This window comes from Strix aluco, chromosome 14 (genome assembly GCF_031877795.1).
Source record: "Strix aluco isolate bStrAlu1 chromosome 14, bStrAlu1.hap1, whole genome shotgun sequence".
NCBI classification, from domain to species: domain Eukaryota; kingdom Metazoa; phylum Chordata; class Aves; order Strigiformes; family Strigidae; genus Strix; species Strix aluco.
Genome location: NC_133944.1, coordinates 18,152,760 through 18,179,322, shown reverse-complemented (window position 1 = coordinate 18,179,322; position 26,563 = coordinate 18,152,760). Strand labels below are relative to the sequence as shown.

General features: G+C 35.3%; 1 protein-coding gene across 7 annotated transcripts in view; it reads right to left on the bottom strand.

The window, feature by feature from the left end:
- Positions 1-26,563, bottom strand: part of CHD9 (chromodomain helicase DNA binding protein 9) — a 97,193-nt gene that overhangs the window by 22,716 nt on the left and 47,914 nt on the right. For 6 of the 7 annotated variants that reach the window (XR_012625127.1, XM_074839890.1, XM_074839894.1 and 3 more), the window contains exons 6-23: positions 22,765-22,876; positions 19,191-19,337; positions 17,905-17,973; positions 17,761-17,816; positions 16,325-16,442; positions 15,705-15,791; positions 14,186-14,323; positions 11,884-12,005; positions 10,388-10,631; positions 9,092-9,268; positions 8,075-8,218; positions 7,304-7,559; positions 6,288-6,498; positions 3,979-4,174; positions 3,023-3,190; positions 2,259-2,438; positions 1,006-1,116; positions 147-343 (exon numbers count right to left, since the gene is read on the bottom strand). Coding sequence is in view for 6 of the 7 variants with exons in the window: in XM_074839890.1 (XP_074695991.1) it covers positions 147-343; positions 1,006-1,116; positions 2,259-2,438; positions 3,023-3,190; positions 3,979-4,174; positions 6,288-6,498; positions 7,304-7,559; positions 8,075-8,218; positions 9,092-9,268; positions 10,388-10,631; positions 11,884-12,005; positions 14,186-14,323; positions 15,705-15,791; positions 16,325-16,442; positions 17,761-17,816; positions 17,905-17,973; positions 19,191-19,337; positions 22,765-22,876 (2,733 nt within the window). In the remaining variant the exon portion in view is untranslated. Of the gene's footprint in view, positions 1-146; positions 344-1,005; positions 1,117-2,258; positions 2,439-3,022; positions 3,191-3,978; positions 4,175-6,287; positions 6,499-7,303; positions 7,560-8,074; positions 8,219-9,091; positions 9,269-10,387; positions 10,632-11,883; positions 12,006-14,185; positions 14,324-15,704; positions 15,792-16,324; positions 16,443-17,760; positions 17,817-17,904; positions 17,974-19,190; positions 19,338-22,764; positions 22,877-23,814; positions 23,920-26,563 lie in introns of those variants that run through there. The other variant, XM_074839895.1, reaches the window with a different exon arrangement.

The following is a 26,563-nucleotide window of genomic DNA, read 5'->3' as shown; positions in this document are numbered from 1 at the left end:
CATAAATGCATATTCTAAATAAACTCTATATATACACTCCAGATTATTCCAGTATATCTAAAAGTTATTCCATTGATACAATTTAGTATCTGGAAAACCAGTATTTTTTCAGAACTTCCTAGAAAGAAGTAGTATGTATACAATACCCATAGACCAGCAAGTTTTTTTCCACCCGAAAACACTCTGTTCTTCCATATCCATTGGAACGGTCACAAGGCCTGCGGAGTTTTGGTTTATCATCACCCTCGCTCTCCACTTCAGACAACTCAGCCAGCTCATCTTTCGTAGCACTAAAGGGCCGTGTTTGTTTCCTAATTCTGGGGGTATCAATAACCAGGCTGTTCTGCAAAATTTCAAACAAACCTTATCAGGGAGACAGTTGATAAGTTGTTCTTAAGTAGATGGCTTCAGTTCAGAAACAACAATTTTTATCTAATGTCATTAATAGGTATTTTGTAAAGACTTCACAGTAAAAACCTGTAAAGCAAGGGGTATTTAAGGCAACAAAGAAGGTGTTTCATACGATGATGCCAGTATATTAGTTATAAACAATACTGAATACCTCCTCTGAGCTGAATGCTTACACAGATTACACTGCAGTCTCTGTGAGTAAAAAGGGGCACTGAAACCTTTTTAGAACTAACTGCATGGCAAGTTCAAGTACAGGACACAACGTCCAGTTTATAAAACCGATATAATGCTTAGTCATAGAATTTGCAGATTCCAGCCCAGGATTTACAACAGAGAAACAGGGCTTACACACTTTCAACCATTTCCATGTCTTCAACAAAAAACAAAGATCCCCAAACTTTTTTGGGACAGCAGAAAGCTAGGAAATACTGAAGCTATCAAAGCAGGCTGATTACCCATGCACAAACTAACCAGCACACAGAAAGTATGATTTGTTGAAATACTAATCAAAAAAGCATCAGAAATCCCATTTCAGAGTTCAACAGCAAGCACATACTTGAAAAAACATGCATTAAAAAAAAGGGAAGTACTTACTCTACCACTGATAGCATCTATATCTATTTCTGCTTTTTTGGCCCATTTCTGCCAGAAGTTGGGATCATCTAATGAAATATCAGTCCTGTTTCCAGATGCAACAAAACTAGCCTGTAATAAAGAAAATTAAATCTTACCAACACCATACATCAAAAGTTTGTAGAGTCTGAATGCCTTAGTGCTGTGAAGACTGCATAACTTTATTCCATCAAAAACCTCCCAAGCAGCTGTTAAAGACTTTAGGAGTTACTTACAGCGCAAAGCAACTCAAAAGTTCGCCTCCCCCTAATTTTTTAAACAGATCCATAATGTATCAGAAAAATCTAATGAACTTTTATGCACCATCAGGAGAGAAGAATATTAAGCAGCAAGATACTTCTGCTTCTAAGTCTGAATCTAAATTACTTGAATGGAAGAAAATAGAATCTTTTGAAGAGGCTTATCAGCATTAGGGGATTTCATCTCACGCAGAAGTACTCGCTTGAGGGAAATTTCAAAGGAGTGTTTAAACTACCAACAATCAAAGCTTGAGAGCATGGAATAAGCCTAATTTCAGAAGGCATTTTAAAAGCCCTGATACACTGCTTTTGGGAAAAGAGTAAATACATATAAAAATTTCTAACTCTTCTAATAAAAAGACAGTGATGATGATATTTCCTAATTGGCTTACTATCTCTTCTTTAGAAGTCTATTTCTTATTTAAGCCACAATCAGCAAGATATGAGACTAAATAAATGTATATCTATAAGTAATAAATACACATTATATAAATAATAATATACATCTATTATTATAAATAATAAATATACATCTAAAATTTTTCCTTTTCCTTTGCTTTTTTTCTCAACTGCATTCATGAAGTACTCACATTTCCATCTCAGTTATACTGCTTGATTTTTTTTTTATTATTTACTTATGTATTTTTAAATTTTGGTTTAATACTCTTGGTTAATGCAGTCCATTATATTTCACACAAATCCTAGCCTTTTCAAAAGCTGCACGCCCTTACTACTCATCTTTGCTCAAGCATGTTTTGTGCGTCTGGCATTTACTCAATCTGTATGTGCAAATCTGATTTTGCTCTGTGCACATATTAATATAAACACATCGATGTAAGGACCCAAAAAATGTACCTAAAACACACACACTAAATAAAAGTAACCATAATTTTTTTTTAAAAAAGCATAAACTTTACAACATTCAGTTACATTTACAGCTCTATACTGTCAAAGAACACCTTGCTGCTTCTGCACCTTGGCAAATGTGGAGCCCCTTCCTTCCGATTCAATCGTGATAGTTTTAGTACGACGCTGCAAAATTTGGTCAATGTCTTCCTCACAGAATTTAGAGCCCTCATCTTCTTCATCCATAATGGCACCGTATGCACCTCTTCGAAGCAAGTCTTCTATTTCTTTTTTGGAGAGTTGTTGGATCTGAGTAAATAAAATAGGTTTTGGATAGTCAAGAAAAAAGTGCCCCAAAGTCTTTTCTATTTATCTTTCCCTCTCCAATGTTTTTGCAACCTAACTGTGCCTTGTAATTTATAAGCTTAAAATCTAGGTTATTAAAAACTAAGAGAAAAGTCTAGTTGACAGTTAAAATAATTTGTTATGTGGTCACAGTACACATTCTTACAAGTACATGTCTTTTGTTTTGGGTATTCTCAACACTGATGAATATAATTTTTAAAAATTACCTGTTAATACTAGATACCAATCTCATATTAAAGTAACAAATTATATTATTATAACAAGATACAGGGAAACAAAAGGAGACTTTTCTCCTTATTTTAACTTTGACATTATCTACCTTTGACCTTAGGAGGCAAGAAACAGTGAAAGATCTATCGGAGTAACTCACTACATATATAACTGTAACAACGATGTTGTTACTCCACATCAGAAAACATGACAGTGATGCAGAATGACAGAAACATGGTAACTTCTGTAATTTAATTTAGCTCCCACGTGATTACAAAGGCAAAAGGAAAATAATTTCAAAAAATAAATCTACGTACACCACCAACACTGTTTTCTCTTCCACTCATACTCTGTAAGACAGCCTTATCCAGTCCCAGTTTCAGGCTTGCTCTGTCGAACATCTCTCTTTCATACGAGTTACGTGTTATCAGTCTGTAGACCTTCACTGCTTTGTTCTGACCAATCCTGTGACAACGGGCTTGAGCCTTTTGAAGGAAGGGAGAACGGCAGTAAAAATTTTAGACTTATCTGGGAATGAGATACGATTCTTTATAGAAATGGTTTCTGCTGTAGCACAACCTGAAAAACAATAGTCTGAACTCAAAAAGGAGGTCGATTCACATTTAAGTAATTGGAAGATATCAGACATTTTCCCCATTGTGAACAACTCTCTAAAAACAGAGTAATTTTTAGAAAGGTAGTAAAATGCTGATGAATGTTCTGTGCTGAATGTTACTGAATGGTATTTCTCTTGCATTAACACTAGATAAGACATGCTAGCTCCTAAGTTATCTGATCTCCAGATACAAATGGGAAAGGTGTTGTGACTTGAGAACGGATTCAATTTCAGCATCCAATCCTAGATTTGATTAAGTCACTGTTTCTTAATACATATTAACCCTTTTCTATAGATGTTGTTTAGCTGAACAGCTATTTCCATAAACTATGTTGGCCAGTAGATGCAAAATCTAATCCCCAGTTTCATAAGTCATTAAAATCTTAAAAGTTTTATCGACTCACTACTTAGTTTTCCTGTGTTGTGCTTTTAAAGAGAGTAATCAGTTTGAAAGACAAAATTAGAACCCAGCCAAACCCAGATGACCTCTGCTACCCAAGTAGAAAGTATTCCAAAAATATTAAACATATGCCTTAAAAAAACCTGAACATTTTAAAATTATGCATGTGCAAAACATTGACAATGTTCAAAGTGACCAAATTTTTATCAACCAGGTTTGACTTCTTAGGCCTCACTATTATGCTCAAAGGAATTTACCTGCAGATCATTTTGAGGATTCCAGTCAGAATCAAAAATTATACATGTATCTGCTGCAGTCAAGTTAATGCCCAAACCACCAGCTCTGGTGCACAGAAGGAAGACAAAGCGATCGGAATCTGGTTTGCTGAACCGGTCAATTGCAGCTTGTCTGAGATTCCCTCGTACTCGCCCATCAATTCGTTCATATAAGTATCTGGAAATTGCCACAGATACACGCACACAAACCGTTACAAAATTTTTCGTAATTCGAAGGGGGATTAGAACAGATCTCCCGCTTGCATATTTATTCTGTACAGTGAGTAAGAGTGATAGAAACTAACTTTGATTATCAGTGGATAACATAACCAGGAATCACAACAGAACCTGCACATCTGTAGTACAAATACACACCAGCAAGTCCAAACACTGAGCAATTTAAGACAAGTCCACCTGAACTTTGTCCATTAAAGCAAGTACCTGATAACACATACCAAGAAACATGTATTACCATGGCACTTAGTCGCATTAAAACACACTATAACCTGAAGTCCCGTGTGGACACTTAGAAGTTTTTCACATGCTATTATGCTTGGATTCCTGCCTAGGGTCAGAGAAGCAGGACAGTGTACTTTTGTATTATATACCAAATTGTCTGAAAATGTTAGGGGTAACCAAGTAATCACCAGAAAGCAGTACCTGGTGAACTGTCATTGGACAAACTGCACATTGATTCTGTGAAGATTAAGAGAAATGGAAGTAAAATGACGTGACAGCACCTCTAACAGGTTTTATCAAGGCATCAATGAATCCAGGGCTTCCTAAACTAAAACCAGCTAATTTAAAAGCCTGAAGTAAAACTGTCAATCCTGTTACCTTTGATAATTACAAAGACTCCTATGAAACTTCTGAAATCAAGTGAAATGCTTAAAAAGGGAGCAAGTACTTCTGTACATTGTAAATGGAGTAAGATGCTGAATATGTTTCTACTCATCAAAAAGCCTCAGAACCATCTTTCTTCCAGTCAGCTATAAAACGGCACAGCAGATAATCCACAGGACCACAGGCATTTTGGCAGGCAGCCTTCTCCTACAGTCATGAATTCTGTTAAGTATGAAGTCTAATCATGTGTGCACTCTAACATTTCTAGTGCAATGGTAGCACAGGGTAAGTTTCAAGCTTATACAGGTTTCAGAAGATTCTACCTGTAGGTTTGACGCACTAATGTAGATGTTACATCGTTACAGAAAAAGGAGTATTTTCCATACTGGATTGTAAGTACTACTTATGAAGTTAAAATTAGTCTATTAAAATAAAACATACAAAATATTGAGCTCTCAGTTTAAATAGATACAGTTTTATGAAGCAAAAACAAAAGCACAGAAGTTATATAAAATTATCAGAAAAAGAGGTATTAGTACAATCTACTAATGATTTTCAATATACATTCCAGTATCCACTGCAAGAAGGCTTGACATTTTTACTTTTTTTTTTAAAAAAAAAAGAACTTGTTAACTCTATATACTATGTAGTTCACTGACAAATACACACTTCAGAGCAGTATGTACAGTCCAACAAATGGACTATTAGAACAACCAGAAATATGCCCTTTTATACTTTTTCAGGTTGACATAGCAACTACTGATGGTAACCAAGTGTCAGGTTAGATTTTATGTGCTGAGACTTTATACACAGTATTTAGTCACATGCTTCAATAAGCTCTTAGTTGCCGTGGAGTCAACAGTATAATCAAAGGGTTCTATTACACGTGACAGCAAAAGCCGATCTAAGGAGCTGCTTTATGGCTGGCAGTTCAGTTCTGCTGCAAAATTCAAAGCAGTAATAATTTAGGAAAGATAGGAAGCACATTTTTATTTTTACATGAATAATGTTGATTACCATTTTGTACTTATACTCTCTGTTGGGAGTAAGGAGCTGCATTACCCCTGTCTGGTCCAAGTTCAACACGATGTAAATAAAGAAGACATTCTATGCTTCCTCGGGTTTGGATGAGCAACACTGAGCTTGAACTTGGTTTCTGACAGGCTATGTATAAACAGTACGTACATATAAGAATGTTTAATAGAAAAAGCAACAAACTGAAGGCACATGGTTTACTCAACAACCTCTCTTTAGCTGTTCTCTGAAGTTTTTAATTTATTAGTGAATAAATGATAAACCATCACAGAACACAGCAAGTTAGAGTGATTAGCAAAAAAAAAAAAATTATTCTTATCTTTGGTATGCTGTAATGATTAATCCTGCACTAACATTCAAAGATATGCCCACTGAGAGCAATATACTACAGGAGACAATATGCAGGATCTTACCTTTTATGTATAAGGTAATCCTCCAAAATATCAAGGCAGCGCACCATTTGAGAGAAGATAAGGACCTTGTGGCCTCCTGCTTTCATTTTTGGAAGAAGTTTATCAATAAGAACCAATTTACCAGCAGACTGGATCATTGCTTGCAGATGGAAGTCAGGAGCACTTGGGCTATATGTTTCTTTAAACTCTCCAAGGATCTTCTCTTCAGCACCTACCAAAGAATGTATTTCTTAGGTGTATCTACAAAAATATCTCCATGTATATACAAGACTAAGTTATCACAATCAGTGGTTGTACTCTAAATATCCCCATTCGCCACTACTGGAGACAGAACAAAGTTCTGGATGGATCTAAAGTCTAGCAAGATCATCTAGTTCTATGCTCTTTGAAAACAAGTTTTAAGTTTTTAAGCAGAACACCACAGAGAAAACACCTAGAATGAGGTGACCCTCCCCACCCCAAACTGCAAAACCAAAAATACAACTTATTCTCAAGCGTTGTGTAAAATGCCAACCAAAAAAACACAAGTCCTTTTGTCTCTGTGATGTTTTAACATGGAACATGAGTCCCAAAAACAATATTCTGAAGACCTTTTCTGAAGTCCCACTGTGATTGAAATCAGCAAAAACTTTAAGGGCTTAAAGTGTATTTTCTTGCAAGCAAGAGAAAAGTAATGAAGACTGACACAAACCATATCACTTGCAAAAAGTGTTAATTTTTTTAAGTTAGCTCTACAAGTTCTTTATACTGCTTTTAAAAGAGATATAACACTTCCATGAGATAATTGCTTCTGAATGTTCTGTGAAATCCTACAAAACACCAAGTTCACATTTCAGGCCTCAAATACACAACTGCCTCACAACTTTGCCTTACATCTATCAAAAAAATGCTTCCACCTAATCCAATCCTTGGAAAATCTGATGAAAATGTCAAAGAATTACAACAAAAGTTCTTACATGTTTTCAATAAAAGTACAAAAGCAGTTAAAAAAAAATTAGTCTTTATCATGTATTTACCTTTGATGAGATAAGGGTGATTACAACACTTTCTGAGTTCCATCATAGTGTTAACCAGATTGGGTACATTTGCTTGCCCTGCTCCTTTGGATAAGAAAGCAAAATTTTTCTCCAAAATTGCTCGATAATACTTCTTCTGAATATTAGTTAGTTCTACTTCAATTATAGTTTCCTCCTTAGGAGCCAGCTTTTTTTCTACATCTTCCTTTAACCGTCTGAGCATCATGGGTTTCAGGATTGCTTGTAGTTTCTGAACCTAAATGAAACACAATAGTTTGTTGGAACATGAGAAGGTAATAGTAATGACAAATTTTTGAACTCCACATCACTAATTTTTTTTCCTAGACTTATATAAAATATTTGCCAAATAGGATATAGCCTTACTTTTAACCCCAAATTATGGAAGAATTTTTTCATGTGCTCCAAAGCAAACAAAAAAATTAACTTTTTGGCACTTGTTTGCAAAGACTCTGCCTATAAAGCCAGAAAACTTCAAGTTTTATTATTCTCACTATTTACTTGCCAAATTTATAAAATCGACCCAAAAAAGTAAAAATAAATCTTTAACATAAAATATCATACTTTAAGTGATTTCTACTGTCTGCACAGTTTAGAGAAATTGCATGACAAATGAACTCATAGGTGATATGTGAAGAGTTGAAGGGGGAGGGTGGGGAGCAATAATAGTTACTACCAAAACAAAAGTTTTTCCTTCCAGGAAGTCAGTCTTACACACTGAAGCTCAAAATGAACTTATTCAACATGCAATACCTGTTCCTCTGTTTTAAGGTCTCCAAATTCTTGCATGAATGTGGATTCAGCAGGAAATCGTAATGGTTCAAGGAAATGAAGGAGGCTAAATAATTCTTCTACTGTGTTCTGCAGTGGGGTACCCGTTAACAGCACTTTATGCTCCTGTAACAGGAAACAGAACTCACATGACCTCACATGCACACATTTGCAAAAATTTTTGTGTTAAGTCTGAATGTCATAACCTGAAAATGCCAGGTCTGTGTGCCGTTAAGTACACAGCTAATACAGATAAACAGATTTATAAAAGAACAAGTATTTTCTACTAGCTTTTCTTTAAATTCTCTTCCTGCATCTGTAATGAAAAAATGACTGAACAGTTCAACTTGTGCCTGTAATATTCAGACATGTATAATCCTCTCATAGTGTGGAAAATACACACTATGAAAGTATCAGCAAATAAAATGACTTCTGAGAACACGTAGCAACAAATGTCTCAAAGTAATAATGAAGTCAAAAACCCAATGCAAAACCAGTCGTAGTGCATCCTGTAGTAATGCACCAAAAGCTTCAAGATTCATAGTAGTATCTGCTTTCTAAAATCTTGCACTATATCAAATAAAATCTCAACTTTGGGACAACAGTTTTGTTCTAAATTCTACTTGCTTGTTTTTATTGTTAAATAACTTGTTTAAAATACTTTCTTAGGTTTTTAAACATTAATTACTGTACAAAAACTATTTTATTATTATAAGAAAAATTTTAAATTAAATCTTTGCCATAATCAAAACAAACTATAGAATAGTAGCATCAGAAATAGATTCTGCTTAGTTAGAACTCGTCAGATTTTATTTAATGAAAAACATATGAGCATCAGCTATCAAAACCACACACATTTGAAAGGAGTATCAGGAATAGATAACTCCTGAGAAAGACTACTGGAGAGGGGTTTTTTTAGCAGGTATAACAAATTTGTGATTTATTATCTTACTGTACTTAACTAGAATCAAACTCAGAAAGTTAAATATAGTTACTCACAAGGTTCATTAATTTTAGTCCTTCCAAGAGTTTGCAATTTTTGTTCTTCAGTCTGTGAGCTTCATCAATAATAACGCATCGCCATTCAATTGCATTTAACTCTGGACACCCACCAAGAATCATTTCAAAAGTTGTGATAATGGCTTGGAATCTGTAGGTACCTCGAACAATACGTCCCTAGGGAATCATCAACACACAAAATTTGTTACGTTACCTCGAATCTACTCAATTTCAGTATTTTGTTGCTGAAATTTTATCAAGAGCCAAACATCAGATTTAACATTATAAATTGTTTTGTCATCCCATACACATTTATTACATCTCTGTAGCTCTGTAATCAATACTAATGAGTAATTATCCATAGCCACAAACCCAATATTGTCTAAACGAACAGTAAAATTTAACCACTTTTAAATTACAGATATAACCATCTAATAAAAATTGTTTCAAAATAATGCAGATCACATTTTTAACCCTGGGAAAATCTGAAAGACTGACAAGAAAAACCCTACCGTCAATCAATCAAAATATATGGCAGCAATACATTTAACACAGTAAGTAATGAAATTATCACCCTGAGAACTAAAGGAACACTTTATATCCATCTTACTCTACTCGATGGGTCTGACAAAGAGAATAGGCAAGGCCTTCAATAAGGCAGTATACAATAACTCACTAGAGAAACATGATGTCATTTTAGTATTTAGCACTACTTCAAAAAAGTTTTCAGCCTTACCAATTTTGTAGAAATACCATGATAGTTTAAAAAAAAAATTTATTGATGCAGAATATACAGAAAAGGAAAAAAAAACCTTTCAAAATAGTCAGATTTCAAGATTTTTTCACATCATTTAATTTGAAGTATTTCAGACAGAAAAGCAAACTGTACACAGACAAAACTAGTTTACACTCGGAAAAGGAAATCAATAGCTACAGAAAGGTAATATAGAGCTTAATCAGCTGTATTTTTGTTCTCACTGCTCTTCAAATTCAGGACCCAACTGCAACCATCTGTGTAGACTTTAATCTCCATAAGTATCAGTGTCACTGCTATTCAATTGCAAAATTACTCAGCATACTGAAACAGCCATACATCTTACTGCAACCACTTCCACAGAATTTACTCAGTAAGCATATGTAAAGATTCTGATAAGTTAAAAGCTTAAAAAACATATCACGGGATGCAAAATGACTTTCACTAAGACATATGTACACACAATGTTAAGTATACTTTTTATTACTACTACCTGAAACAGGTTTTGGGCAAGTTATTGCATACAAGTGACATTACAATACCTGGGAGTCCCTGAAGTACATCTCGTACTGCTGAATCATCTGCCTGCTGATCATACTTCCATGATACACTACAACATTAAGGTCAGTCCACGTGCGAAATTCTCTTTCCCAGTTTGTAATAGTGGAAAGCGGAGCTATGATCAGAAAAGGCCCTCTTATTCCAGCCAGGAGGATTTCATAGAGGAATGTAATTGACTGAATGGTTTTGCCAAGACCCATTTCATCCGCTAAAATGCAATTTCGCCTGAAAGTAAAAGATATTTATTTGTTATTAGCATCAAAGAAAGTACACACACTAACACTGTTACTCAAATAGACAATTTATAAAAAACAAAGCTCAAGTTTACCAGTTTAAAACAGTCAAAATTGCGGCAGTGTAAAAGATGCTTGCAAATGTTCCCTGGTTATGGTGAAAAAGGAACTCCGTACACAAAACCACAAGCTTTCAATCATGTTTAGCTCTGGAAAAACCTGAGAATGGAATGTTCCATGAGCCTCTCCTAGAAAAATATTCCAGAAGTATTATTTTGGGACTACATCTGCCCTGATTAAAGGAATTCAAATTAATCAGATTTCCTACATGTACACTCACCTTGACAAAACAGCTAGAAATTACTGAAAATTCCCTACAAGTCTCAGATGGAAAGTATCCCAGTTACACTCACACAAAAAGGAGTGCATTATAGCCTCACTGACAAATTTCCCCTCGTTTCCAAAACTGAGACGGATGTATATAACCGAATTATGACATGATGTACCACTAGGTGCTCACCCTCAGCCACACATTCCAGCCCTTCGCTCTGTCTGCACAGATGCTCACACAGCTATGTCGTGCTTCACTGAGAATTAAACCAAAATTTTCTTTTGCAGATCACGAATGTATCCTATGGTAAAATGGTGTGCTTGCTGACATAATCTCTATAAAGGACAGGCAACTTACTTTGGAAATAAAGCAAGTAGGAAGATTCATGAATAGAAATCCAACATAGATACAGAGAAAATACATCATTCTGGAAAAAATCTGGACAGTGGATATATTCCCATTAATACATCACAGCATTAATGAATAAAAGTTAACTTTACCTTCCAGTGTAGAAAACAACTATTTACTAGCTTTATTTTTTGAAATGGATACTAATTCTAGAAATCATTTTGAAAGATGTAAGTGTTTCCCAGTTGTTCCAAAAATTCTGAAAGCTTGTACTTTTGTGTAAGTTGCTTTTTGTTTTAATTTCCTCATACCCACTGAAAATTTATTTTCGGTCAGGTTAGTTTTATTAAGATTTGGTTTTTGTTATTATAAAATATATAATAATAAATATTAAAAATTTATATAAAACAAGATAAAACCAAGGAAAAAAAAATGTGTTTTTTCCAGATATACCCTTTTAGCTATAAGCAGAGATGAATTTAGTTAAAACAGTGTTCAACTCCACTAGCAGTGATTCACTCCATATGGTTTAAAATTTACATTAAAAAACATTCCATGCATATACCTATTGTACCAGTTGAATAGGAGCCAGTTAAGTCCCTCCAGTTGATATTCCCTGAGCTGATTGCCATTTTTATATTCCCTGGATTGTTCTATCTTCTTCCAGGAGTTTGGAGGTGGTCGGTCCTTTAAGGGAAAGATTAATACATGTGCAAGTTGGTACACACTTTATTTTTCCAAAACATTTTAACCCACGATTTCCTGCGTGTAACAATTTAAATTTAGAATGTAATTATTCATCCATAAAACTGGGAAGGTGTCATTGTTAACATTACTCACTAATTTATAGTCTGTGGAAACCTGAGATTTGTATTTATTTGTCTATACAAATTAATATTTTAAAAATTAATTTAAGACTATATTACAGTAATATCAAGCAACTGATTTCTAAAACTAAGCATACAAATAACTTGGCACTAGTAATTTGAAATACTATTTCATTTGTATGAGAAACTTCAACAATATATGAAGTTTCACTTTGGAAGCTTTAAGAACAGCTGCTCAGAGCCAACTGAGTATTTGGGACTACCAAAATCCCCGAAGTGTAACTAACTCGGGATGCTGATGCTATCTCTCCTCAAGTGGTTTGGGGAATCTACACTGAGTTCCTGTGATCTTGCCCTTTCCTTTCAGCACTTGTCCTGGTCACTGCTGATCACTAGATCTCACAGTTCGCCCACTCAGGAATACAAAAAGGTAGACTTGTGAGTGGTTGAGTTCCCTGAATCGATTTCACCCCGGGATCAGATAAAAGACAGTATCAGCATATGCAGGATCATGATACAAAGGACATAACAAAACAGACTGTAACAGTATCGAGGTGTATCATCTTAATGTCCCTAGCAAGCTAAAGAAAAGCTGAGAGCCTATGTATAAACACACACACATACACACTAGTTCCCAAGCCTGGAGACTCAGCAGGCTGGCCATGAGCTTAGCAGGCAACTTAGTGGAGAAATCACAAAGTTTCTTGCTGATATGAGGCAGGATTCCAGCAGAAACCATTCTCTTCAGATAGCTTCTGCATCCCAGTGTGAACAAATTCACACATTCAAGCAAAATATTTTTAGTAAGAGCTTTTCTGATCAGCTGTACTTCCCACCCCCCTCTACATTTCTCAGTATTTACAAAAGCTTGCATTCACTCTAGACTCATGTGGCCTTATCTGGCAGCTCTGAATTTTAGATTTGAATTTTATATCTCTTTATTGCCAACGTCAGCATCACCTGACACCAGGTCCCTGAGCAGCAGTGGCTGTCCCTCCCCAGCAGCTGTGGCTTCCTCCCCTCACCCACAAGCAACCATCTGTCCACTCCCCCACACCAGGAGCAGCCACGCTCCTGCTCGCAAGGCTGCAGTCAGCAAATACTTTCTTGTACTTGCTGGGGCCTGGAACAAAAATACTTGTTGCTGATGCTAAGATGACTGTCAGTTGTACAGTTGCGCTTTAACCATCTTTTTCTCTCAAAGCCAAATACGGTAACAGAGAGGTATAAAGGCCCTTCTTCCCACATGCCAAAATGACAGGATTTAAAATAAATACTAGAAAAATGAACTAAAAATAATATGAACATGTTAATCGTGATTACCGTCATTATCTGTAGATGAAAAAAAAAAAACATTAAAATAAAATCCAAAGCCCACAAATTAAAACAGCGTGCATATTCAGTTACATAAAATAAGTAAGTTAGAACAAGTGTTCTACTACACCATGCAGGACACATGTCTTATTCTGACAATGACATACAGGACTTGAAATAGAACTATTTTGTTTTCTCCTGCTCTATGAGACAGAAGACTGGTAATTTAAAGATAAAACACATTTGCTTATTACACATATTTTTCTTCCTTTCAGCTAGCCCTTCATGACAAGAAGGAAAATAAAAGCAGGAATTACGGAATCTGTTTGACAGATCTCATTTGCCAATCTCCCTCAGTGGTGAGATGCGAGGCTTAATTCTGTCCTCTACAAAAGGATATTTACATTTTATTCTGTTTTCTCTTCATCTTAATGATGTTTAGATTCTGTGATAGCCACTTTCAATGTGTTGCTCTTCACTCAGATGTTCAGAAAGTTATAGCACTTCATATTTTTCCCTAAACAAAAACTTTTTTTAACGGAGTAACAAATCAGATGAAAATATTGATCTATGCCTACCTGGAAATATTATTCTTCTTAGGTAACAAGGCACACAGATCCTTTACACAGAATGCCAATAAACCTTATGTTTTAACACAAAAATTTAAAGTTGGGAAAACTAAATCCAATTTGCCAAGACAGACAAGTAAATTAAGTATAATTTTACCAATCTCCTTGAGTCAGGCCTGGAAGCTTGCAATTGTTCAAATTCTTCTATTTTTGCTTGATCTACATCTTCTTTCAGCTCCCACGTACTGTCTTCATATGGCAATGAACACCATTTTACTAAATAGTAAATAACAGGCTGCAGAAGAAAATTCTGAATGTTATCAGCTTTTATTTTAGTATACAGACTGTTAATATGCCTTACTATTTGAGTAGCTAGCTTACATGAGAGCTGGAAACAAAAGCACAGTTCTGATACTTTTTTAAATGTTTGGTGTAGATTCTTGTTATCTACTGACTTATCCTTGGCTTCTCATACTCTGCCACTTGTAGACCCCAGGAGTACTTTTCAAGTCCCACTTATCCTCAAGTAAATCTTAGTTTTATGAAAGATAAATTACTACGTTTGTGATGTTTGTGGAAATGGGGCAAGAGGCAGAATTAACTACAGAGGTTAACTACAGAGATGCTACCCAGAACGTTTCCTCCGCTTTCCAAATCAGGCTAAACCAAATAAGCCTAAAAGAGAGGTTTTTCTCAGCAAAAGAGAAAGCTTTACAGTCTGGTATCCAAGCTTGGATCCCAGTATGGGCAACATGCATAAAAATTCAGGAAAAGTCTCAAAAGATGCAACCAAAGAAGATTATTTTATTTAGATTCAGTAAATATGTATTTAAAACCCAAGTAAAAAATAATCTTTCAAGAAGTTGGGGGAAAATCTTATGACAACAACACATTTTTTTCTAAAAGTGTAATTATTACAAATCTGCTGCATACAAAGAAAAGTAATTTTAACCCTCAACCCTGCTTTAGGGAGATTAATGCAGAAATCACTGGGTAAAAATCTGCTCATTTTGCCATCTCGAAGAACAGAGTAAGTATCATAGCTATTCAAATAGCCTCAATCAACAACTTTGTCAGTCTTTGTTCTCTGCTTGCCTCAGATTCTTTCTGAATTGTGGCAATTTATTTGCTTGATTTGCTTTTCTGTTTTATTTTCTAATCTCATATTTTTGTTCTGTAATAGCTTTCCAGAAGAGCTACTTTAAGTTGGAAATAGTTTTGATAAATACAGTGGGTAAGGTCCACTGGTGACTATCAAAACACATCTCAATCATTTGCCAAAAGCCTAGGGACAGAGTTAGAGAGGGAGAGAGAATCACCACTGCCCTGCCTTCTCGTGCTTTTTTCAGCAGTGACTCCTTGTCCCTATCAGAGAGGCAGGACAGTACACGGGATTTGGCCTTTTGTCAGAACTCACAAGGCAATTCAAACCTCACATTTATGTCAGTAACAACCTAAGCTTTGTCTACTATGACCTATTAATCTTAATGAAAATATAAGCCATTGAATTCCAATTTGTATTCCTAAATACATGACTAGCATAAGAAATGACAAGACTGTCATGTCTCATTAAAAATATTATTGAATATTAAAACCATTAACATGCTACTCTGAAGTCTGCTAAAATTATCAAACGCTACTTGGAGGTGTAACGTCTCGACTTAATATGTATTTACCTCACCAGTGTCCTTATCTTCACAAAGAGATACTTCTAATACCCGGTCTACTTCAACATAGTCAGGATTAAAAGGTTCTTCTTCCATCTGCAATGCAAGATTAATAAAATCAGTAGAGGGGCAAAAAAAACTGGTATATGCTAAGGCTTGGTCTCATTGTACACAAAATGAATTTGGCAGTTGAAAGCTATTGAGGCCTGCCCCCCCCCCCCCCGCCCCCAGCCTTTTTTTGGGGAGGGTGTGGGACAGACAGGCTGGCACTGAAGAAGGATCTGATATCAGAATAGAAAATGCAGTCATTTAGAGATGAAGTGCTGTCTTGGGAAAGTCATGTGGTAGAGAAACCAGCCATACCAACACAATCTTTACCTCCTTACCACTTTTAAGTAGTGACCCAAACAATCCCAATTTTAAACCATGTAAGTCAGGTTAGTTCAGTGACTCCAGAAGACTTGCTCTTAAACATTACATTAACCAACAAACCCCCGGCTGCAACCAAAAACCCAACCCTAATGGCTAATTTTTACTTCTCAACATTCAGCTGTTGTATTTAAAAGCAAACTATCAATCCAAATTTTACAAGGAAAAAAAGCTTATTTAATTATATATTTCATACTCACATCTGCAAAAAAGTGAGCTCTTTGTGCTTGCCTTAGTTTGAATCGTTTTATTTTCTGCTGGATTCTTTTATCCTTTAAAAGCTGTTGTTCTGTGGCCCACTCACAGTGGAGATAAGAGCTAAAATTGCAGAGATTAACATTAAAATATTAGTGAAAGCAAAAGCTTACTATCTATTTTTAATATACAATGAAAATAACACTTTATAAACCAGAGTTTCACTCAAAAAAGAGCATTTTATCATTTAAGACAGAATTAACTGTAAAGATCAAAGATTGATTCCTCCAAATAATCATCTTACAGCATCTAGTTAGGGCACTGTTCTTAGGCTAGGATCCATAGAACTCACAATGGATCACAAATTTCTTTCATGTGTCCCAAGAGAAGAAACAGGCATACTCTTCACAGATACTACTGAACTATAGAGCTGAGCCCATTAAAAAAATCAGTGAGAGGAGCACCAGAGCCCATGGCAAAAAGGAACATGCCATCAGATTGGGCTGGGAGAGAAGGATGAAACACCAGAGTCAAAGGAAGAAGGAAGCATGAGCATCAGTACCTACATCATCAACTGCAAGTGAGCCTTTCTGAAGTTAGATTGGTTTGACAGAAATACATATATTTCTTCCCCAAACTCCCTTTTTAGTGTATTTTCATCACTTTTTAAGCTTTCTAAAGACATGCTAGAAATAAAGAAGAGCTATTGCTGGGTATTACTCATTCTCGGATGAAAAGACAGACTTTACCCTTTCAGAAAACAAGAGCTAAAAGTTCTCCAGAAGCCTATGAATCCAGAGTCTCAAAAAACCGACACTTATTAGCAAGAATCTAATGAAATTACTCACATACGTAAAATTAAAAATGTGCTTGCACTTTCAACATCAAAAACTGAGTAGTGACAGGAAAATAGATATAAAATTTAAAATAGGAAAACATGGAAAAAGTTCTTTTGCTTCTTCATTCTTTTTTGATTTCCTTCTTCTGATATAAAATAATTTCTATCACTACAAGTTTTTTTCTTTTTAAAACAGTAAGGCCGACTCCAACATCAATGTCTCCTAAACGTATGACACTGTAAATTAATTTATGTTCACAAAAGTAACTGATTTAAATTCATGAAATTTATATTAGCCTCAGGCATGTAAGCCCCTGCTGAATTTAATAAATAGATATTCTTTAAAAATTATGTTCTTGTGGCAATAATGCCTGACAGCTTACTGGTTACTGCTAGTTTCACAATACTGATAATTTCACAATTATTACTAACAATATAATGCAGATTCTTAGCAATTTTAAGATAAAATTTGTAAAGAAAAATCTCAAAAGATGACAAAATCTGGCTATAAGTAATCTTCAAACAATACAAAATTTTAGTACATGAATACGGTACTTATAATTTCAGTCAACACCTCCAATGAAACAACTTTTTAATACTTACTAGTTCTTGTATTTTACAAAAAACTCTTCTGTTTCTACTGTCATCCCAGCAGATATCTAGGAAAGGAAATACAGGGGAAATGTAAAGTGACAAATACAAAACCCTATTTCAAATAAGCAACTTTATCCCATGACAATCACTTACTTCTTTCTTTATTACCCTGGAGGATAAGATCTTGTCTACAATTGCTGCATCTTCTTCACTTGGATTTTCCTATAAATGCAGGAAAACAATGACATCATAAATTGCAGTAAATGCCCTCTCTTCAAATTGATCAGGCTTAAAACCTTCAAACACAAATGGCTTGTTTAAAAAAAAAAAATCAACAATAAAGGCAAATTTGACCTCTACCAGTAGCATTCTCTTTAACAGTTTGGGAGTAAAATTTAAAATCCAGGTCTATATCCAGAGAGGAGTACATGCAAAAGTACAGTAAAGCTGGCACTTCCAAAGAGCATCAGATGCAATGCTCACCTGCCACACTTACAGTGCAAGCAGTGGTGTTTCTGATGCCTTCCAGACACAGACTCACCGTGAGTGCCCTGCTGATCTGATGCAGTGGACATACCCAGAATTTAGTTATACAGATATGGAGAAATGAGAACTCTGGCAGACAGGTTAAAAAAACCCAAACAAAACCAAACAAAACTGGCATGTGTCAAACTCAGTTTAATAGATTGAGCATAGATAACAAACATGCTGTGGAATCAGGCAGACAACGCTATGCCTGGGAATTCCAGCAGGGCTAAGGTCTGACACAGACATGGAATTACTTAGCTCTGCCAAGACTGAAGCTGTGGTTCCAGAGATAAAGAGTCAATCTTTAAAGGTTGCTTCCAATAATAAGTTACCTTCCCTCTCAACTGATTTGTTCCCAGTCATACTATCTTTCTCCTTCCCTTACAGCTTTGGCATTCCCCCAACCATCTCACGAACACTTTTTTCCCTGTTTCTTTCCTGCCACTTTATTTACCTAGAATGGCTCAACAGTAAATTTGAGTACCAGAGCTGGCACAAGTTAAACAACAAAGTGTAAACACAAAGGGGGGGAAAAAGGGAGTAGTATCCTTTTTTAAAAATCTCAGTAAGCAAAGATCCCATAGGATCAATTATTTTTATACTTCTGAAAGTCATGATAATATTAGCACACAGCTTTTTCATATGCCTATACAGCATAACACATTACTCGAGGTACACCTATCCTTAGTCTTATCCTTATCTTCAGTTAAGTCAATGAATGCTTACAACAGAACATAAAAAATAGTAGTAAGCCATTTCTTCCAGTTTTCAAGACCTTAGAAAAATGTCACATTAAACAAGCAATGGCTTAGTAATAATAATGTATTCCTTCCAAGTTATAAGCTTTATTCACTGAACTACTTGAGGCAAATGGAAAGTTCCCACTAGAGACAAAGCCAGTTTTTACTTACCACAAACAATTGTAAAGGCTGTTCAGCAGGTAAAGGGGCAGAATTCTTTTTGATTTTCACAGAAACTTTAGCTTCTTCTTCCGATTGTTTTCCTTCTCCTTCCTCAGCATATTTTTTCCTTTTCACTTGACGATTTGATCTTCTCTTCTGCATGCAGGAGAAGAAAAATAGAGGAAGATTTTGGCAAAACTTCTAACACAAATTGCAAGTTTTAGGATACTCTAAGCAATACTTTAGCTGTATCTAAAACCAAAGGCCAACATTTGATAGAAAACATGAAGCATGTGAATCTCAGAGGGACAGAAGCAGCCATATACTGTTTTCGATCAATTTTTTTTTTCTGTTTCGTATAAATATTTGATACTTCCATTTTTAGAGTTCAAAAGCCAACACGGAACAACATTTTCAGGGTATGGGTACAAAGCCGATATACAACAGATCTCCCATAAGCATCAGTATTTTCAACAGCAATTTCATAATGCAGTATAACAGCCATGTGTTACTGTCCCATTCAAGAATCTGAGTGAAAGATAGAAAAGATGCTGAAGTGTCTCTACTCAGTAACAGCGCTACACAAAAAATTATGAAGACTTTCATTAGATCATATTGGTCAGATTGCTGATGAAGTCTGATTTGATGGCTAATAAAGTCTGTTGCTTGGCTAATGTATTTGTTTTCTCCTCTGCCTTATCAAGCTTGTTTAACAGCAGTATTTGGTTTACTTTGCTGTTTATCTCTCTAATCTTCCACTCTTGTTTCTGCAAGAATCTGAGGACAACAAGTTCCGCTTGGAGAAATAACATTAACTCTAAGAAAATACTTCCCTCTGACTCACTGTTTAAGTTTCAAATACTTAGATTATTAGGATATTACATATGCTTTCCACCTGTCAGTACCAATATGCGAGACACTGCATATTTAACTGTAAGATTAATTTGTAAATCCATTGGATAAATCATGATAACAGAATCAAACTAGTCAGCTAACATTTGAAAACACTGCAATCTGGCTTTAGAGATGACCATCACAAAAATAAAATCAGCAAAGTAAAACAGTCTTTATAAAACAAATTAATTATATTTAGCTACATAGCAAAGCACATTTTTGTTTAGGAAAAGCCATCGCTGGTTGCAATACACTGTAGTAATCAGTTGGGAGGAGAACAAAACAAAGCAAAACCCAAAATCCTGTGGTCATACTGGCTTCTGCTGAGCAGATATTAAGTAACAGTAAGATTGCAGCATTTCCTCCTGACTGTTAAATTCAGCCCTTGGTCTGGCTGGTATCTAGTAGAAGACCTAACTATAACAACTACATACTAAGTATTTCAGTAAGGTAGAGTAGTAACATTATATACAGTAAAAATCAAAGAACGGGCATCACCATTCTTCTGGAGAAGCTGGGACAGTGCATATATGAAACCACTCAACTTTCCACAATAACGTAGCCAGCTTAGCTATTATTCAATAAAGAATGAGTGTGTGCGGGGTGGGGTGTTAACACAAAAAGCAACTTCAGATTTTAAACAGACACAGTGTGACATAAAATGTCACATTATAGTTAAATCAATAATAGTTTGCTGACAGAAGCAGAATTTTTTTGTAAAGAATACCAGCTAGTAGGAGCAATGCAAAATGATGTATGAATTAGGAAAAGAAGGATTAAGAACCAGGTTCAAGTTTTATTCATTAATTATTTTTGAATTTTTCAAAACCTAATGAGGCATTAACTGGCATTTTCAATCCTTCTGACTATGTCTTTCCTTAAAGTACAAAGTGATTAATGAAACATCAACAGACTTATGTTCTCCAACATATTAATATATAACCTGAGTTGTTTGAAAACAAACTTTGTATTTCCCAGAGCTGCGAAGTATGGTAATAAACAAATGCTCTAAGGCACAAAAGAAAGTAGTACCACACATTTTTCCAAGAAATAAAGCAATGTATTTAAGGAAGACACTTACCGGGAAACTAAGCATACAATATGAAAGAGGGGAAAGAAAAGACCTAAAATTGCCCCCCAGAGCTTAGAAATAACTATTTGCAACAGGAAAGGAAAATCACAAAAATGTTCAAAAACTAAAGAGAGAATGAATTAATGAAGTAAAGCAACTTATGTCTTTCCTGTTATGCTTCTCCCAAACTCCTCTGAAGACAGACAGAGCAGTGCTGTGACATTCTGCAGAGTAATTTTTTTTATCCCATGTCACTCCTTATCATCTCTACCCTCTGCTCCCTTCACACTAAGATCATGCAATTTGATGATACTCGCTGTCTCCACACTAGAACTTAAGATGACCTTTGTCGTGCTAAAAATCAAATATGCAAAAAACAAAAGCAAGGAGAAAAAAAGAAGTTACCTTCAGTCTTCTATATTATATTTGTTGGCCTACAAATTTACACTATTCTGATTACAGAATCAACAAGGTAGAGTACTTCAGAACCACAAAACCTGCTTTCACCTTCTTCAGTGCACTGCATGGACTTTCTATACCATGACAAATTTCCTGAGAAATAAATAATTTCATGTTCCCTTTCAGGTAACCTTTACCTAAGACAAGCTATGACTTAAGTTAATAAAAAGTAATTTTGGGAAATGGCTTCTCATCCCTTTTTTCCCCCAGCATTATTATCTGTGAAATACTAAAGGTCAACTCAGTAGCTCATAATTGTTTTCTGACATTGTCATCAAATAATGCAATTAATTTTTACTCAACAACACCTTATTTTGAATATTGATTTCATCTCTGTGGATGAAATTGCCACAGGATAAAAACCTGTGCACTTCTAGCATATAACCTTACTTTTAATGGAATTTGCCCTAAAGCAAGAAAGCTATAATTCTGTTACTAACATATTTATACATACGATATAATCTCTTGCAAACAGTTCATACTTCTTTGTGCATAAGTTTTGCAAATAATTAGCTATGCTACTATTATACCAGGGCAATCTCTGAAAAAAATTGCAGGAAGAAAGTTGCAATGGATATTCCTCAGGGAATGACTCCACCACTTCAATTCTTGATCTGGCACTTCCTTCAGAGGTGTTCCACAAGCAACTAGAGCCTATCAGCATATTGATCATTGCTCTCTTCAGATTCAACACTGCAAGAAACTTCTACAGAAACAGAGCTCAGAAAAAACAGTGAAGTTTGAAACAAGCCTTTTATATGTTCTCAAAGAGCCAGTTTCACTGATAAATGTTCCTATTAGGCAATCTCTATTTTCCCCACTAAGTCAGCCAAAGTAAGGATCAGGTCTAACTGCCAGCTCAACAGATAGTACTTACAGTCCCAAATCTATGGATTTCTGTACTGAAATGTAACAGATACAAGAGGGCACTGATGTCCCATTTACAGAAAGGGAACTCTAACCTGTAGGATTTTCTGTTTGTCAACTGGGAAAAGTAGCTGATAATGTAATGTTCTACCTATGAGAGAGAGACAGCAGTGAGAGAGTAACTGTGACTGTGTCAGGAGGAGTATAACTTTTTGGAGAGAGGGGGGAAAAAAAGACCTGTAGAAATAGCAACACAGACAAATTTAAAAGGGAAAAATTCTGACAACTTACCTGTGAGTCTTCATCTTTCAGTGGCCGCTGTGGAGTCTGCTTAGCATCAGATAATTCATCTGAAGATTCATTTTTTCTTTTCTGTTTCTTACCCAGTGTGATGATTAGCTTTCTGTTAGGAAAAAAACCCCACATCTAAGCAAATGTCATATACTAGCCTACTTAACTTCAAGATTAAAAATACCACCACATCTACTAGCAATGCCCGTATTCTTCTTAATATAAAACTCGGGAAGCACCACTGCCTGAAAAATGAAAAATATGTCTCAAAACAAAAAGCTACAGCTTTACAGTAGACAGTATTTTCTACTACTGTTACTGAGCTTCTCTACAGGCAAGCAGTTACCTTACTATTGCGAACTCCTCTGTATTATACATATTTTAAATCTATAAATGAATAAGAGATGCAAAATCCAACATTTAAAACTAACTGACAATGGTAAACTGCACAAAGTTAGCATAAATACCATCTGCAGATGACAACAGTAAATGATTTATCATAAACAATTCGTCATTGCAAAATATATCTTCTCTTATTCTTACTTAAAAAAAATAGCTACGGACAACAATCTAAAATCATTCAAAGCTGTCTGATGTGTAAAACTTGTATGTTTAAATAAGTCATTCAGTGGTAAAAAAAAAAAAGAGGGAATTGCATGAATCCTTTTTGCCCTTTAAGAAAAGAAAGTGTAAAAAAGCTCTATTCAAAACCCAGTAGTTTTATCTGTAAGAAATCTTAGAACCCCTCAAATTATGTTAAGAATCAAGACTGTGCTGAATAAGCTAGTTAAATTCCAATGAAAAAGCACCAATTATTTCTTTGTTCAGATTTAAAGGTTATGCTGTAAATCACGATACCAATTAATCTGATTTGTTTTTAACTAAAGGGTGTCAAAATATTTATTTTTTCATATTTGAAATGTGCCAAATACTCCTCCTTAAATATGTTTTCAGTGGCATAATCTCAGAATGATGACAAACTATCCAATAAAATCACAGATAAAGAGCTGTCCTAAAATATATATTTTATACAGTATCTAATCATCAGACCTGTGTAACAGAAAATGAGGTAACTGCATACAAGCCTCTTCTGCCATTTTACAAAACAAATGAAACAGAAGACTTCATTCTTTATACAGACAGTAGAGTCATTTTACACCAAAGTAGCATCAAATATACCAGCCACCTGAAAAAACAGGGATGAGAAGGTAGTGGTTGAAACACTTGTATCTTATTTGCTTCTCTTTGCAAGTGTCCACATAAGAGAGCTATCACAGTTACTATGTCCAAACTAACAGTCCACATAGAAAATGAAAATACTGAACTACCAAAACACTACAGAAAGTTAAAGCAACATGGCTTGGATAAGATTATAAGCATATTTTAAAAAGCAATTAACATTTTCATTAATTTTCAATATTTAACCACTAGGCACGTTCAGTGAAAAGGTTAGAAAAACCAAACTATAAAGAAACTTTTTCCACTCCTTATTTTTTACTTCTAGTATGAAGTGAACGGCAATGGCAAATGGATGTTGAAATGAAGCTGCAGGAAGCATAATCACAGATCTGCTTGTTCTAAAGTAAATTCTGGTCCTCAAGTCCTTGCTTTTCATTAGGTGTTCTCAGTTTAATTATTAGTTAGAAAACATGTTTCATAATTGCAGGAAATAATTTCAACAATGAATACACTGGTTTTCGTAGCATCCTCAAGATTAGTTTGGGATTTTTTGCACCCCGCTATTCAACTTCTGATTAGGATTTTTTTTTTTTTTATCACTTAGATTCACAAATATTTGTCCAATATGACTCTTCCTAGTGACGGACCTGAAAAAAACACTTTTTCCATTTTTATCTCACTTTGTTTCATAGAATTTAAGTGTTACATTAGCACTTGTCAGCTAATATGTCAAATTAGCTAATATATTCCAAAGTGATGCAGACAAGGCACACTGTGATTGAACTTCTGAGCTTGTTGTTAAATGGAATTATGGATGCTAAAATTTAACATGGATTTAAAGGAAAACTTCATGAAGCTATGAGTGAAAATTCCTTGGAAGACCAGTAAATTCACAAAACAGTACCTATCCCACAAAGTTCCTGGTTTATATCTTTAGAGTTTGGGAAAATATTAACAAGTATCATATATGTCCTGCTCTTAAATTCTTGCCATTGCATCTGCTTCTGGCCATTGCTGGAGAGAGGATACTAGGCTCTCAACTACAATACTCTGGTCTCAACTGGGCATGCACTCTTCCAAACTTTGTCCTTAGGTTATTAAGTGCAACAAGCTGTGCTGTTCTGTACCCTGCCCCTTATTACCTTTTCATTGAAATAACTGGACATAGAGCATATTCAATCCAGTAAACTCACGTGATTGAATTTGTAAATTATTATTTTCTGACCAATAAATAAGCTCCCAAGTCTTCTCTTTGATTTGGAGCAAAGGCATTAAAAGCCTGATGCATGAATGGCACGTAGAGATGACTGTGAATGGGATACACATTTTGATTTATAAATGAACAAGACTACCAGCAACAAAGAAAAAGGATAACTAAATGTTTTTTCATCAAGTAAGTGTTGAGATATAAGTCAAGCTAGAAGGGGTCTCTGGAGGACACATGGTCCCTACTCAAAGCCAACTTCAGAGTTGCTTTATGTTGCTCAGTCCAGTCAAGTTCTGCTTACGTCCAAGGCTGACACCTCCCTGGGCAACCTATCTCTAATTTTCATCCTCTTTTGTGAAATGGTAGATTAAAATGCTTCATAAATGCACGTTGCTAGGTATTTGTATGCATTTGTATCTGCGCAACCACAATTCATCCTCATTTCATGCACTACTGCCTAGTATTTTAGGCTCAGGTTCCTCCTGGGTTCAAGAAGCACAATATTAAGGAAGGCCATGACTATTTTACTGTGGGTTGAAGTGGTATCCATTGAATAGCAGAGGATTTTAAGAACCTCCTGTTTTAGAACATGGGCTTACTTTGTGATTAGACTGCTCTAGCTACATCTTTCCTTGCACATTTTTTCCTCTGCTCCTCTGTAGCTGTAGTACCCCCTTGGGTTCACCTCTTGCTCTGCCCCTGTATTGGTACTTCTCTGCCAGCTTTTGTGTCTTATCTTGATCTTGTGTTCCCTAACCCCAGTACTTCTCTTCACAAGCATCTCCCTGAAATTTTCTTAACATCTTCTCTACATGTTGCAGATCAGAGTGTTTCCTCCTCTATACGGATATGGTGCCAATGAGAGGAATAAACGCACAGTTTCCCTTCTTTCTGATCCAGTGCCCAGATCTACAATGCTCCTTGCTATCAAAAGTTGCTACACGACAGTATGGTGTTAAAGTCACTCATTTCTATTAGTAAAAATGCAATCTGCTCATATTTTGGCCAAAAACTTCTAAAAAAATCTGCTATGTGAAAACAACGATTTTCAGAAGCTTGTAAACTGGATCAATTCTGTGAAAATTTTTCATTGAGAGAGCAGGTTCTCTTGCCAGTTTATAAATTTCTGCATGAAAGCATAAAGATCCTTGGCTAAAATCCCTTTTTCTACCCCGAAACAAACTGTTCTGAACAGAAACTATCTAGTCTGTTTCTATGAAAAGGAAACAGCACACTGTAGACAAAGAATAAATAATATCACTAGACTTCATTCCAATTTCACTTTCTCTTCCATCTTTAAATTTAAAATGTATTATTACAAAACATCCAGAAATACTTTAACAATTAGACAGTGTAGTTACTTCAACATATACTTCCTTCTTCTATAACTACAAACTGAAGATGTTGAGAAAC